At 55.2% G+C, this 13275-nt stretch overlaps 1 protein-coding gene across 1 annotated transcript; it reads right to left on the bottom strand.

The window, feature by feature from the left end:
• Positions 1-393: 393 nt before the first annotated feature.
• On the bottom strand, positions 394-12294 carry LOC131094584 (uncharacterized). The gene is made up of 16 exons (XM_058042241.1): positions 12223-12294; positions 12033-12116; positions 11845-11925; positions 11696-11767; positions 11516-11608; positions 10625-10748; positions 9343-9519; positions 9169-9247; positions 8971-9049; positions 8774-8850; positions 8238-8294; positions 8044-8135; positions 7897-8001; positions 7652-7854; positions 5426-5805; positions 394-496 (listed from the first exon to the last, which is right to left on the bottom strand). Exons 1-16 carry the CDS (start codon positions 12286-12288, stop codon positions 394-396), a joined length of 1872 nt encoding a protein of 623 aa, XP_057898224.1. The 5' UTR covers positions 12289-12294.
• Between the last annotated feature and the right edge of the window lie 981 nt (positions 12295-13275).

Below are 13275 nucleotides of genomic sequence, written 5' to 3'. Positions count from 1 at the left end.
ATTCCTGATCCCAATTCCAATCCTAATCCCAATCCCAATTCTATTCCCAATCCCAATCCCTGATCCTGATCCTGATCCTGATCCTGATCCTAATCCCAATCCTAATCCCAATCCTGATCCCGATCCTGATCCAACCTCAATCCTGGTCCTGGTCCTGATCCTATTCCTGATCCCAATCCCAATCCCAATTCTATTCCTGATCCCAATCCCAATCTAATCCCTGATCCTGGCCCCGGTCCTAATCCTGATCCCAATCCTGATCCCAATCCCGATCCTAATCCCAATTCTGATCCCAATTCTGATCCCAATCCTGATCCTGATCCTGATCCCGATCTCGATCCTCTTCCTGATCCTGATCCTGATCCAATCTCAATCCCAATCCCTGATCCCAATCTAATCCCTAATCCCTGATCCCAATCCCGATCCTGATCCAGTCCCAATCCCGATCCCAATCCCGATCCCGATCCCAATGTCGGTGCTGATCCCGATCCCGATCCTGCAGGGAAGGAGAAATTCCAGGGTCAGGGTCTGGGATTGGGGTTGGGAACAGCGGGAACGGGGTGGGGAGGGAAAAGGGGAAAAGGAAAAGGTGGAAAAGGGAAAAGGGAAAAGGGAAAAGGGAAAAGGGAAAAGGGAAAAGGGAAAAGGGAAAAGGGAAAAGGGAAAAGGGAAACGTTCCCAAAAATCCACTGGGATCCTGAAAATCCATCAGGATCCAGGGAAATATTCCCAAAAGCCCACCAGGATCCCAAAAGTCCCCTGGGATCTGCAGAAATGTTCCCGAAAATCCACCGGGATCCCAGAAATCCCCTGGGATCTGCAGAAATGTTCCCGAAAATCCACCAGGATCCCAAAAGTCCTCTGGGATCTGCAGAAATATTCCCGAAAATCCACCGGGATTCCAAAATCCCCTGGGATCTGCAGAAATGTTCCCAAAAATCCACCAGGATCCCAAAAATCCCCTGGGATCTGCAGAAATGTTTCCGAAAATCCACCGGGATCCCAGAAATCCCCCCCGGATCCCGGCCCCACCTGCGGCCGCTCCCTCGGAGCCGCTCCCGGAACTTCGGCCCCGGAACGGCCGCGGATCCAAAGGGCAGCGGGAAACGGGAGGGACCGGAATTGTGGGGATTCAGGGGGTTTGGGGGATTTGGGAAAAATGGGATTTGAGATTGGTGATTTGGCATTGGGGCATTTATGGAATTGGGGTTTGGGATTTGGGGGATTTGGGGGATTTGGGGGATTTGGGGGATTGGGATTTATGGGATTGATGGGATTTGAGATTTGGGATTTGGGGATTTGGGATTTGGGGATTTGGGATTTATGGGATTGAGGATTGGGGATTTGGGGATTTGGGGAATTTAGGGGATTTGGGGGATTTGGGGGATTGGGATTTATGGGATTGGGATTTATAGGATTGATGGGATTTGAGATTTGGGATTGGGGATTTGGGATTTATGGGATTTGGGATTTATGGGATTGAGGATTGGGGATTTGGGGATTTGGGGAATTTAGGGGATTTGGGGGATTTGGGGGATTGGGATTTATGGGATTGGGATTTATAGGATTGATGGGATTTGAGATTTGGGATTGGGGATTTAGGATTTATGGGATTTGGGATTTATGGGATTGAGGATTGGGGATTTGGGGATTTGGGGGATGTGGGGGATTTGGGGGATTTGGGGGATTTGGGGGATTGGGATTTATGGGATTGGGATTTATGGGATTGATGGGATTTGAGATTTGGGATTTGGGGATTTGGGATTTATGGGATTGAGGATTGGGGGTTTGGGATTTGGGAGGATGTGGGGATTTTGGGGGATTTGGGGGATTTGGGGGATTGGGATTTATGGGATTGGGATTTATAGGATTGATGGGATTTGAGATTTGGGATTGGGGATTTGGGATTTATGGGATTTGGGATTTATGGGATTGAGGATTGGGGATTTGGGGATTTGGGGGATGTGGGGATTTGGGGGATTTGGGGAATTTGGGGGATTTGGGGGATTGGGATTTATGGGATTGGGATTTATAGGATTGATGGGATTTGAGATTTGGGATTGGGGATTTGGGATTTATGGGATTTGGGATTTATGGGATTGAGGATTGGGGATTTGGGGATTTGGGGAATGTGGGGATTTGGGGGATTTGGGGGATTTGGGGGATTGGGATTTATGGGATTGGGATTTATAGGATTGATGGGATTTGAAATTTGGGATTTGGGGATTTGGGATTTATGGGATTGAGGATTGGGGATTTGGGGATTTGGGGATTTGGGGAATTTAGGGGATTTGGGGGATTTGGGGGATTGGGATTTATGGGATTGGGATTTATAGGATTGATGGGATTTGAAATTTGGGATTTGGGGATTTGGGATCTATGGGATTGAGGATTGGGGATTTGGGGATTGGGGATTTGGAGAATTTGGTTCCATTTGGGAATTTGGGGGGATTTTGGTGGATTTGCCTTAAAAAACTTCTGGGGGTTGGAGAAAAGAAGAGTCAGGATTTTTTTTTTCCAAGGAATTTTCTGGGATTTTGATGGAATTCAGCATAAGGGATTCCAGGATGAGAAAAAGTGGGAATGAGGGGATTTGGATGTTGGTTCAGTGAGAAAAAGTTGGGATTTTGATCCTCCAGATCCTTAAAACTATTTTAAAATTCCCAGAAAATTCCTTTAAAACACTTTAAAAATTCTTTTAAAATCCCTTTAAACACCTTTAGAATTCCCTTTATGTTCCTTAAAAATTCTTTTAAATTCCTTTAAAATACTTTTAAAAAACTTTAAAAGTCTTTTAAAAATCCCTTTTAAATGTCTTTAAAATTCCCTTTAAATTCCTTTTAAATTCTGTTTTAATTTCTTTAGTGCCTTTAAAAATCCTTTTAAAGGATTTTCATTGCCCTTTTATTCCCCATAATTTGCCAATTTCCCCATTTTCCCCCCAATTTTTCCGCCTTTTTCTTTCCTTCCCCTTTTCACCACTTTTCCAATTTTTCCCCATTTTCCCCCAAAATTCCCATCCCGCCCCTTTTCCCCAATTTTTCCATCCCCCCATTTTTCCCTTTTTCCCCATTTTCCCCAATTTCCCCCCCTTTCCCCCATGTTTTGCTCCAATTTTCCCACTATTTTCCAACTTTTCCCATTCCCCCCCATTTTTTCCCATTTTCCTCCAAAATTCCAGTTTTCCAATTTTCCCCATTCCCCCCCCCCCAGTTTTCCCCATTTTCCCCATTTTTTCACAAATTTTTTTTCAATTTTTCTCAATTTTCCCAATTTTCCCCATTTTTCCCCAATTCTCCCCTTTTTCCTGATTTCCTCCCATTTTTCCCAATTTACCCCATTTCCCCCCCCATTTTCCCCCAAAATTCCAATTTTCTCTTTTCCCCCCATTTTTTCACCATTCCCCCCATTTCCCCCCCCCCATTTTTCCCATTTTTTCCCAAAATTCCAATTTTCCCCTTTTATTCCCCATTTCCCCCCAATTTTCTGCCCCTCCCCCACCCACCAGACCCAAACAGGTAAAAAAAAAAAGGACAAAAAAAAAAAAAAAGAAAGAAAGAGGCAAAAATCCAAAATCCGGGAATTTTATTGAATTCGGGATCCCCAGGTGTGCACAGGTAACCCCAGGTGTGCCCAGGTGTGCCCAGGTGTGCCCAGGTGAGCCCAGGGAATGCCAGGGGTGCCCAGGTGTGCCCAGGTGTGCCCAGGTGAGCCCAGGTGTGCCCAGGTGTGCCCAGGTGTGCCCAGGTGAGCTCAGGTAGCCCCAGGTGTTCCCAGGGATCCCCAGGTGTGCCCAGGTGAGCCCAGGTAGCCCCAGGTGAGCACAGATGGGCACAGGTAATGCCAGGTGTGCCCAGGTAGCCCCAGGTAGCCTCAGGTGTGCACAGGTGAGTCTAGGTGAGCTCAGGTGTGCACAGGTGAGTCCAGGTGAGCTCAGGTGTGCCCAGGTGTGCCCAGGTGAGCACAGGTATGCCCAGGTGTGCCCAGGTGAGCACAGGTAACCTCAAGTGACCCCAGGTGAGCGCAGGGATTCCCAGGTGTGCCCAGGTGTGCCCACGTGAGCACAGGTAATGCCAGCTGAGCACAGGTAACCCAGGTGAGCCCAAGAGAGCTCAGGTGTGCCCAGGTGTGCCCAGGTGAGCCCAGGTAGCCCCAGGTGTGCCCAGGTGAGCACAGGTAACCCAGGTGTGCCCAGGTGAGCACAGGTGAGCACAGACAACTCCAAGGGTGGCTCTCTGCCCATCACCTCTCCAGGTGCTCCCAGCCCATCCCAGGTGTGCCCATCACCTGTCCAGGTGTACTGGACCCTCTCCGGGTGTGTCCTTAACCTCTCCAGGTGTGCCCTTCACCTGTCCAGGTGTCCTTGGCCCATCCCAGGTGTGCCCATCACCTGTCCAGGTGTCTCTACCCCATCTCCAGGTGTTTCCATCTCATTCCAGGTGTTCCCAGCCCATCTCCAAATGTTCCCCTCACCTGTCCAGGTGTCCCTATTCCATGTCCAGGTGTTCCCCCCACCTGCCCAGGTGTTCTCCTAACCTGTCCAGGTGTCCCCACCTCACTCCTGGGGGACCTGGAGTCACCTGTGGGGCTCACCTGTCCCTCCTCACCTGTGGGGCTCACCTGGCCACTCTCATTGTCACCTGTGGGGCTCACCTGCCCCTCCTCACCTGTGGGGCTCACCTGTCCCTCCTCGCCTGTGGGGCTCACCTGGCCAGTCTCATTGTCACCTGTGGGGCTCACCTGTCCCCTCTCCCTTGCAGAGCTCACCTGGCTGCTCCCACCAGCAGAGCTCACCTGTCCCCACTCACCTGTTGGGCTCACCTGGCTGCTCCCACTTGTGGGGAATCCCTGACTGCTCTCACCTGTTGGGCTCACCTGTCCCTCCTGACCTGCAGAGCTCACCTGGCCGCTCTCACCTGCAGAGCTCACCTGGTCACTCCTTCCATCACCTGCAGAACTCACCTGGCCACTCTCACCTGTGGGACTCACCTGTTCCCCCTCACCTGCAGAGCTCACCTGGCTGCTCCCACCAGCAGAGCTCACCTGTCCCCCCTCACCTGTTGGGCTCACCTGGCCGCTCCCACTCTCATCTGCAGAGCTCACCTGGCCGCTCCCACTCTCATCTGCAGAGCTCACCTGTTCTCCCTCCTCACCTGTCGGGCTCACCTGTCCCCCCTCACCTGCAGAGCTCACCTGTCCGCCCCCACTCTCACCCGTCCCCCTCACCTGCCCGCCGTGCCGCAGCCACGCCTCCCCCAGGTACCCGAGCACCTGCCCAGGTGGGCTCCGCCTCCCGGCCCGGGGGTGGAGCAGCCCCCGCAGCATCTCCAGCCCCGCCCCCCCCAAACCCCGCCAGGCGCGCGGCGGCGGCCCCGCCCCCTGGCCCGGCCCCGCCCCCCGCCCCGCTGCGCATGCGCGGCGGTGCCAGGCGCGGAAGCGGCGGAAGGCGGGGTCGGAGCGCGCAGGCGCGGTCCAGGGGAAGGCGCCGGTGAGCAGCGCGAAGAGCAGCACGCCCAGCGCCCAGGTGTCCACGGGCGGCGCCAGGTGCGGCAGGTGCGGCTCCCCCGGGCGGGGCAGCAGCTCGGGGGCGGCGTAGGGGGCGTGGCCGGGGGCGGGGCGCACCTGCGCGCCCTGCACGCGCGTCAGGCCGAAGTCGGCGAGCTTGACCAGGCGGCACTCGGGGTCGAAGGCCAGCACGTTGTCCAGCTTGAGGTCCGCGTGCACCAGGGCGTGGCCGTGCAGGTAGCACAGCGCCGAGCACACCTGGGCGGCGCAGCGCTTCACCTGCGGCTCCGGCAGGCCCACCTGCGGGCGGGGGACAGAGATGGGGTCACACCTGGGGACAGGTGACACTCCTGGGGTCACACCTGGAGACACACCTGGGGACACACCTGGAGACAGGTAACACAGTTGGGGTCACCTAGAGATGGGGGTCACACCTGGAGACACACCTGCAGACAGGTAACACACCTGGGGGCACACCTGGGCATGGGGAACACACCTGGGGGCACACCTGGGGACAGGTAACACAGCTGGGGACAGGTAATAGAGATGGGGGCACACCTGGGGACAGGTAACACAGCTGGGGGCACACCTGGGGACAGGTAACACAGCTGGGGACAGGTAATAGAGATGGGGGCACACCTGGGGACAGGTAACACAGCTGGGGGCACACCTGCGGCGCAGGTAACACAGCTGGGGACAGGTAATAGAGATGGGGGCACACCTGGGGACAGGTAACACAGCTGGGGACAGGTAACAGAGATGGGGTCACACCTGGGGACAGGTAACACACCTGGGGGCACACCTGGGGACAGGTAACACAGCTGGGGGCACACCTGGGGACAGGTAACACAGCTATGAGGGGCAGCGCTTCACCTGCAGCTCTGGCAGGCCCACCTGCGGGCAGGGGACAGAGATGGGGGCACACCTGGGGACAGGTAACACACCTGGGGGCACACCTGGGCATGGGGAACACAGCTGGGGTCACACCTGGGGGCACACCTGGGGACAGGTAACACAGTTGGGGTCACCTAGAGATGGGAGTCACACCTGGGGACAGGTGACACACCTGGGGTCACACCTGAGCGTAGAGGACACAGCTGGGTTCACCTGGAGATGGGGGTCACACCTGGGGGCACACCTACGGACAGGTAACAGAGATGGGGTCACCTGGGGATGGGGGACACACCTGGGGACACACCTGGGGACAGGTAATACGGTTGGGGTCACCTAGAGTTGGGGGTCACACCTGGGGGCACACCTGCAGACAGGTAACACAGCTGCGAGGGGCAATGCTTCACCTGCAGCTCCAGGAGACCCACCTGGGGACAGGTAACACAGCTGGGGTCACACCTGGCCGTGGGGGACACACCTGGGGTCACACCTGAGGTCACACCTGGGGAGGGGGGGACACACCTGGGGAGGGGGGACACACCTGGGGAGGGGGGACACACCTGGGGAGGGGGGCGACACAGTTGGGGTCGCACCTGGGGAGAGGTAACACACCTGGGTCGCCTGGGTGGGGTCAGTTATTCACCTGCAGCTCCAGGAGACCCACCTGGGGATGGGGGACACACCTGGGGCACACCTATGGGGTCACTGAGTGGCACCTGGCGACAGGAACACACCTGGGGACACACCTGGGGATGGGGGACCCACCTGGGGACACTCAGCTCTGTCACCCAGCCAGGGCTGTGTCACCTGAGAGGTCACCTGGGCACACCTGTCCTCCCACCCGGGTGCAAAACTGTTCCCTCTTCCCACTCACCTGTCACTCACCTCACACCTGTCCCCCACCTGTCCCTCACCTGTCTCACCTGTGACTCACCCCAGGTGTGAGCAGCCCGCACAGGTCCCCCGCAGGTGCGAGCTCCATCCCTCACCTGTGACTCACCTGTCCCTCACCTGTCTCACCTGTGTCTCACCTGTGACTCACCTGTCCCTCACCTGTGACTCACCTGTCCCTCACCTGTGACTCCCCTGTCCCTCACCTGTCTCACCTGTGTCTCACCTGTCCCTCACCTGTCCCTCACCTGTCTGTCCCTCACCTGAGACTCCCCTGTCCCTCACCTGTCTCACCTGTGTCTCGCCTGTGACTCACCTGTCCCTCACCTGTCCCTCACCTGTCCGTCCCTCACCTGTGACTCACCCCAGGTGTGAGCAGCCCGCACAGGTCCCCCGCAGGTGCGAGCTCCTGGGCGAAGCCGAACTCCGTGGGTGTCTCGAAGGCGAGCGGCAGCACCTGGACGCAGGTGAGCGCCCCCCGCAGGCACAGGTGAGTGCAGAACTCGCGCAGGAAACGGAACCGGGGCGTGCGTGCCTTGGAGAGCAGCTTCAGCGCCACCTGCGCACCTGGGACAGGTAACACACCTGGATCGGGGACAGGTGACACACCTGGGTCAGGGACAGGTAACAGCACCTGCACACCTGGGACAGGTAACACACCCACACACCGGGGCGTGCGCGCCTTGGAGAGCAGCTTCAGCGCCACCTGCGCACCTGCACAGGTAACAGGTAACACACCTGAGTCAGGTAACACACCTGGGACAGGTAACAACACCTGGGTTAGGGACAGACGCCTGCACACCTGGGCGTGCGCGCCTTGGAGAGCAGCTTCAGAGCCACCTGCGCACCTGCACAGGTAACACAGCACACCTGGGTGAGGTAACACACCTGGACAGGTAACAACACCTGGGAGAGGTAACACACCCACACACCTGGGACAGGTAACACACCTGCACAGGTAACACACCTGAGTCAGGTAACACACACGCACAGGTAACACAGCACACCTGGGTGAGGGACAGACACACCTGGGACAGGTAACACACCTGGGTGAGGGATGGACACACCTGGGACAGAGAATAGACACACTTGGGACAGGTAACACACCTGCACAGGTAACAGCACACCTGGGTCGGGGAACACAGCTGAGACAGGGACAGACATACCTGGGACAGGGATGGACACACCTGTGGCAGGAACAGGGAACACACCTGGGACAGGTAACATGGCTGAGACAGGGACAGACACACCCGCACAGGTAATGGCACAGCTGGGTCTGGTAACACACCTGGGACAGGTAACATGGCTGAGACAGGGACAGACACACCTGCACAGGTAATGGCACAGCTGGGTCTGGTAACACACCTGGGACAGGTAACATGGCTGAGACAGGGACAGACACACCTGCACAGGTAACACAGCACAGCTGGGTCAGCTGGGAACACACCTGGGACAGGTAACATGGCTGAGACAGGGACAGACACACCCGCACAGGTAATGGCACAGCTGGGTCCGGTAACACACCTGGGACAGGTAACATGGCTGAGACAGGGACAGACACACCTGCACAGGTAATGGCACACCTGGGTCAGCTGGGAACACACCTGGGACAGGTAACATGGCTGAGACAGGGACAGACACACCCGCACAGGTAACACAGCACAGCTGGGTCCGGTAACACACCTGGGACAGGTAACATGGCTGAGACAGGGACAGACACACCTGCACAGGTAACACAGCACAGCTGGGTCTGGTAACACACCTGGACAGGAAAGGGCGCACCTGGGTCAGAGTCAGGTAACACACTTGCACAGGTAACACAGCACACCTGGGTCAGGGAACACACCTGGGACAGGTAACACACCTGCACCGGTAACACACCTGCACAAGTAATGGCACACCTGGGTCAGGAGGGAATACACCTGCACAGGTAACACTGCTGGGTCAACAGGGAACACATCTGGGACAAGGAACACACCTGGGTCAGGGACAGATACACCTGGCACAGGTAACACCTGGTACAGGTAACACACCTGCACAGGTAACACAGCACACCTGGGTCAGGGACAGATACACCGGGCACAGGTAACACCTGGTACAGGTAACACAGCACACCTGGGTCAGGGACAGATACACCTGGCACAGGTAACACCTGGTACAGGTAACACACCTGGTACAGGTAACACAGCACACCTGGGTCAGGGACAGATACACCTGGGACATGGAACATGCCTGCACAGGTAACACAGCTGGGTCAGGGAACAGACACACCTGGGACAGGTAACACACCTGGGATAGGGACAGGCACACCTGTGCCCAGGTGCCCCCAGGTGCGCTCATCTCCGTGCCAGGCCTGTGCCAGCAGCATGCACCCATGGGAGCTGCTGCCCAGGTGTGCACAGGTGTGTCTGTGGATATCCCCAGGTGTACCCAGGTGTATCCCAGGTGTCCCCAGGTGTACCCAGGTGTATCCCAGGTGTGCACAGGTGTGTCTGTGGATATCCCCAGGTGTGTCCAGGTGTGCCCATGTATATCCAAGGTGCCCCCAAGTGTGTGCCCAGGTGTGTCTGTGGATATCTCCAGGTGCCCCAGGTGCCCCCAGGTGTGTGCCCAGGTGTGTCTGTGGATATCCTCAGGTGTGCCTATGTGCCCCCAGCTGTCCCCAGGTGTCCCCAGCTGTGCCCAGCTGTGTCCAGGTGCTCCCAGGTGTATCCCCACCTGTCCCCAGGTGTGCCCAGGTATGCCTGTGGATATCGCCAGCTGTCCCCAGCTGTCCCCAGGTGTCCCCAGGTGCCCCCAGGTGTATCCCCAGGTGTCCCCAGGTGTATCCCAGCTGCCCCCAGGTGTCCCCAGCTGTCCCCAGGTGCCCCCAGCTGTCCCCAAGTGTCCCCAGGTGCCCCCAGGTGTCCCCAGCTGTCCCCAGGTGTCCCCAGGTGTCCCCAGGTGCCCCCAGCTGTCCCCAGGTGTGCCCCCAGGTGTATCCCCAGGTGTATCCCAGGTGCCCCCAGCTGTCCCCAGGTGCCCCCAGCTGTCCCCAGGTGTCCCCAGCTGTCCCCAGGTGTCCCCAGGTATATCCCAGCTGCACCCAGGTGTCCCCAGGTGCCCCCAGGTGTATCCCCAGGTGTCCCCAGGTGTCCCCAGCTGTCCCCAGGTGTCCCCAGGTGCCCCCAGGTGTATCCCCAGGTGTATCCCCAGGTGTCCCCAGGTGTCCCCAGGTGTCCCCAGCTGTCCCCAGGTGTCCCCAGCTGTCCCCAGGTGTCCCCAGCTGTCCCCAGGTGCCCCCAGCTGTCCCCAGGTGTCCCCAGGCGCCCCCAGGTGTCCCCAGGTGCTCTCTCACCTCCGTGCCGGGGCCGTGCCAGCAGCACCCGCCCGTAGGAGCCGCTGCCCAGCTCTCCCAGTATGGACCAGTCCCGCTCCAGCGCCCGCCGGGGCAGCGCCCGGTCAGCGCGGGCCATCAGCGCCTGCAGGGACCAGTGCGGACCAGTATAAACCAGTATGGACCAGTATGGACCGGTATGGACCAGTATGGACCGGTATGGGGTGCTATAAACCAGTATGGACCAGTATGGACCAGTATGGACTGGTATGGGGTGTTATAAACCAGTATGGACCGGTACGGACCGGTATGGGGTGTTATAAACCAGTATGGACCAGTATGGACCGGTACGGACTGGTATGGACCGGTATGGGGTGTTATAAACCAGTATGGACCAGTATGGACCGGTATGGGGTGTTATAAACCAGTATGGACTGGTACGGACCGGTATGGGGTGTTATCAACCAGTATGGACCAATATGGACCAGTATAAACCGGTATGGAGCGATATGGACCAGTATGGACCAGTATGGTCCCGTATGGGGTGTTATAAACCAGTATGGACCAGTATGGACCAGTATGGACCGGTATGGACCGGTATGGGGTGCTATAAACCAGTATGGACCAGTATGGACTGGTATGGGGTGTTATAAACCAGTATGGACCAGTATAAACCAGTATGGAGCGATATGGACCAGTACGGACCAGTATGGACCGGTATAAACCAGTAAGGACCAGTAAGGACCAGTATAAACCAGTACAGACCAGTATGGACCAGTACGGACCAGTATAAACCAGTACAGAACAGTATGGACCAGTATAGACCAGTACAACCAGTATGAATCAGTATAACCCAGTACGGACCAGTACAAACCAGTACAGACCAGTACAACCAGTATAACCAGTACAGACCTGCAGGAGCCGCTCCTGAGCTTCTGCTACTGACTCCTCATCATCGTCATCGTCACCTTCATCATCGGCGGCCTCCACGGGGACATCCATGATCTGCCACCAGTATAAACCAGTATGAACCAGTATGAATCAGTGCAGACCAGTATGAACCAGTACAAACCAGTACAAACCAGTACAGACCTGCAGGGGGCACTCCTGACCCTGCTCATCATCGTCACCTTCATCATCGGCCTCTGAAGGTGCATCCGTGGCCTGCAGACCAGTATGGACCAGTATGAACCAGTACAAACCAGTATAAACCAGTATAATCAGTACAAACCAGTGCAGACCTGCAGGAGGCGCTCCTGAGCCTGCTCATCATCATCATCGTCATCTTCATCATCATCCGCGTCTGAGGGGACATCCGTGGCCTGCAGACCAGTACGGACCAGTAATGACCAGTCTGAACCAGTACAGACCAGTATAAACCAGTATGAATGAGAATAACCAGTATAACCCAGTATAACCCAGTACAGACCTGCAGGGAGTGCTCCTGACCTTGCCCATCGTCATCATCGTCACCTTCATCATCATCATCGGCCTCTGAAGGTGCATCCGTGGCCTGCAGATGAGTACAGACCAGTATAAACCAGTATGAACCAGTAAAACCAGTATGAACCAGTATAACCAGTATGACCCAGTACAAACCAGTATGACCGAGTACAGACCTGCAGGGGGCGCTCCTGAGCCTGCTCATCATCATCATCGTCACCTTCATCCGAGGGACTGTCCATGGCCTGAACCAGTATAAACCAGTATGAACCAGTATGAACCAGTATGAACCAGTATGAATCTGCATAACCAAACCAGTATAACCCTGTATGGACCAGTATAAACCAGTATAACCCTGTATAGATCAGTATAATGCAATATAAACCAGTTCAGACCAGTATGACCCAGTGTAAACCAGTATGGACCAGTATAACTAATACAAACCAGTATAACCCAGTACAAACGAGTACTGACCAGTATAACCCAGTATAACCCAGTGTAAACCAGTACAGACCAGTACAACCAGTATAACCAGTACAAACCAGTATAACCACTATAACCCAGTATGAACCCATATAACCAAACCAGTATAACCTAGTCTGACCAGTATAACCCAGTATGTCCCAGTATACCCAGTATAACCAGTATGAACCAGTACAAACCAGTATAACCATTATAACCCAGTAAAAAGCAGTATAACCCAGTACAGACCAGTCCAACCAGTGTAACCAGTACGGACCAGTATAACCACTATAACCCAGTATGGACAAGTACAAACCAGTGTGGACCAGTCTAACCAGTACAAACCAGTATAACCAGTATAACCCAGTATGGACCAGTATAAGCAGTACAAACCAGTATTACCAGTATAATCCAGTATGGACCAGTATAAGCCAGTATAACCACTGTAATGAAGTATGAATAAGTACAGACCAGTCTAACCAGTATAACCCAGTCTAACCAGTATAACCAGTACAAACCAGTATAACCCAGTATAAATCAGTACAAACCAGTATAACCAGTACAAACCAGTATAACCCAGTATGAATCTGTATAAGCAAAGCAGTGTAACCAGTATAAACCAGTATGGACCAGTATAACCCAGTATAAACCAGTATAACCAGTATAACCCAGTATAGAACAGTATAACCGTATAATCCTGTATAGCCCAGTATAAACCAGTACAAACCAGTATAACCCAGTTTAACCAGTATAATCCACTATGGACC

The sequence above is a fragment of the Melospiza georgiana genome, chromosome 30 (assembly GCF_028018845.1).
Source record: "Melospiza georgiana isolate bMelGeo1 chromosome 30, bMelGeo1.pri, whole genome shotgun sequence".
Classification (NCBI taxonomy): Eukaryota; Metazoa; Chordata; class Aves; order Passeriformes; family Passerellidae; genus Melospiza; species Melospiza georgiana.
This window is presented reverse-complemented; position numbering and strand designations above follow the sequence as displayed.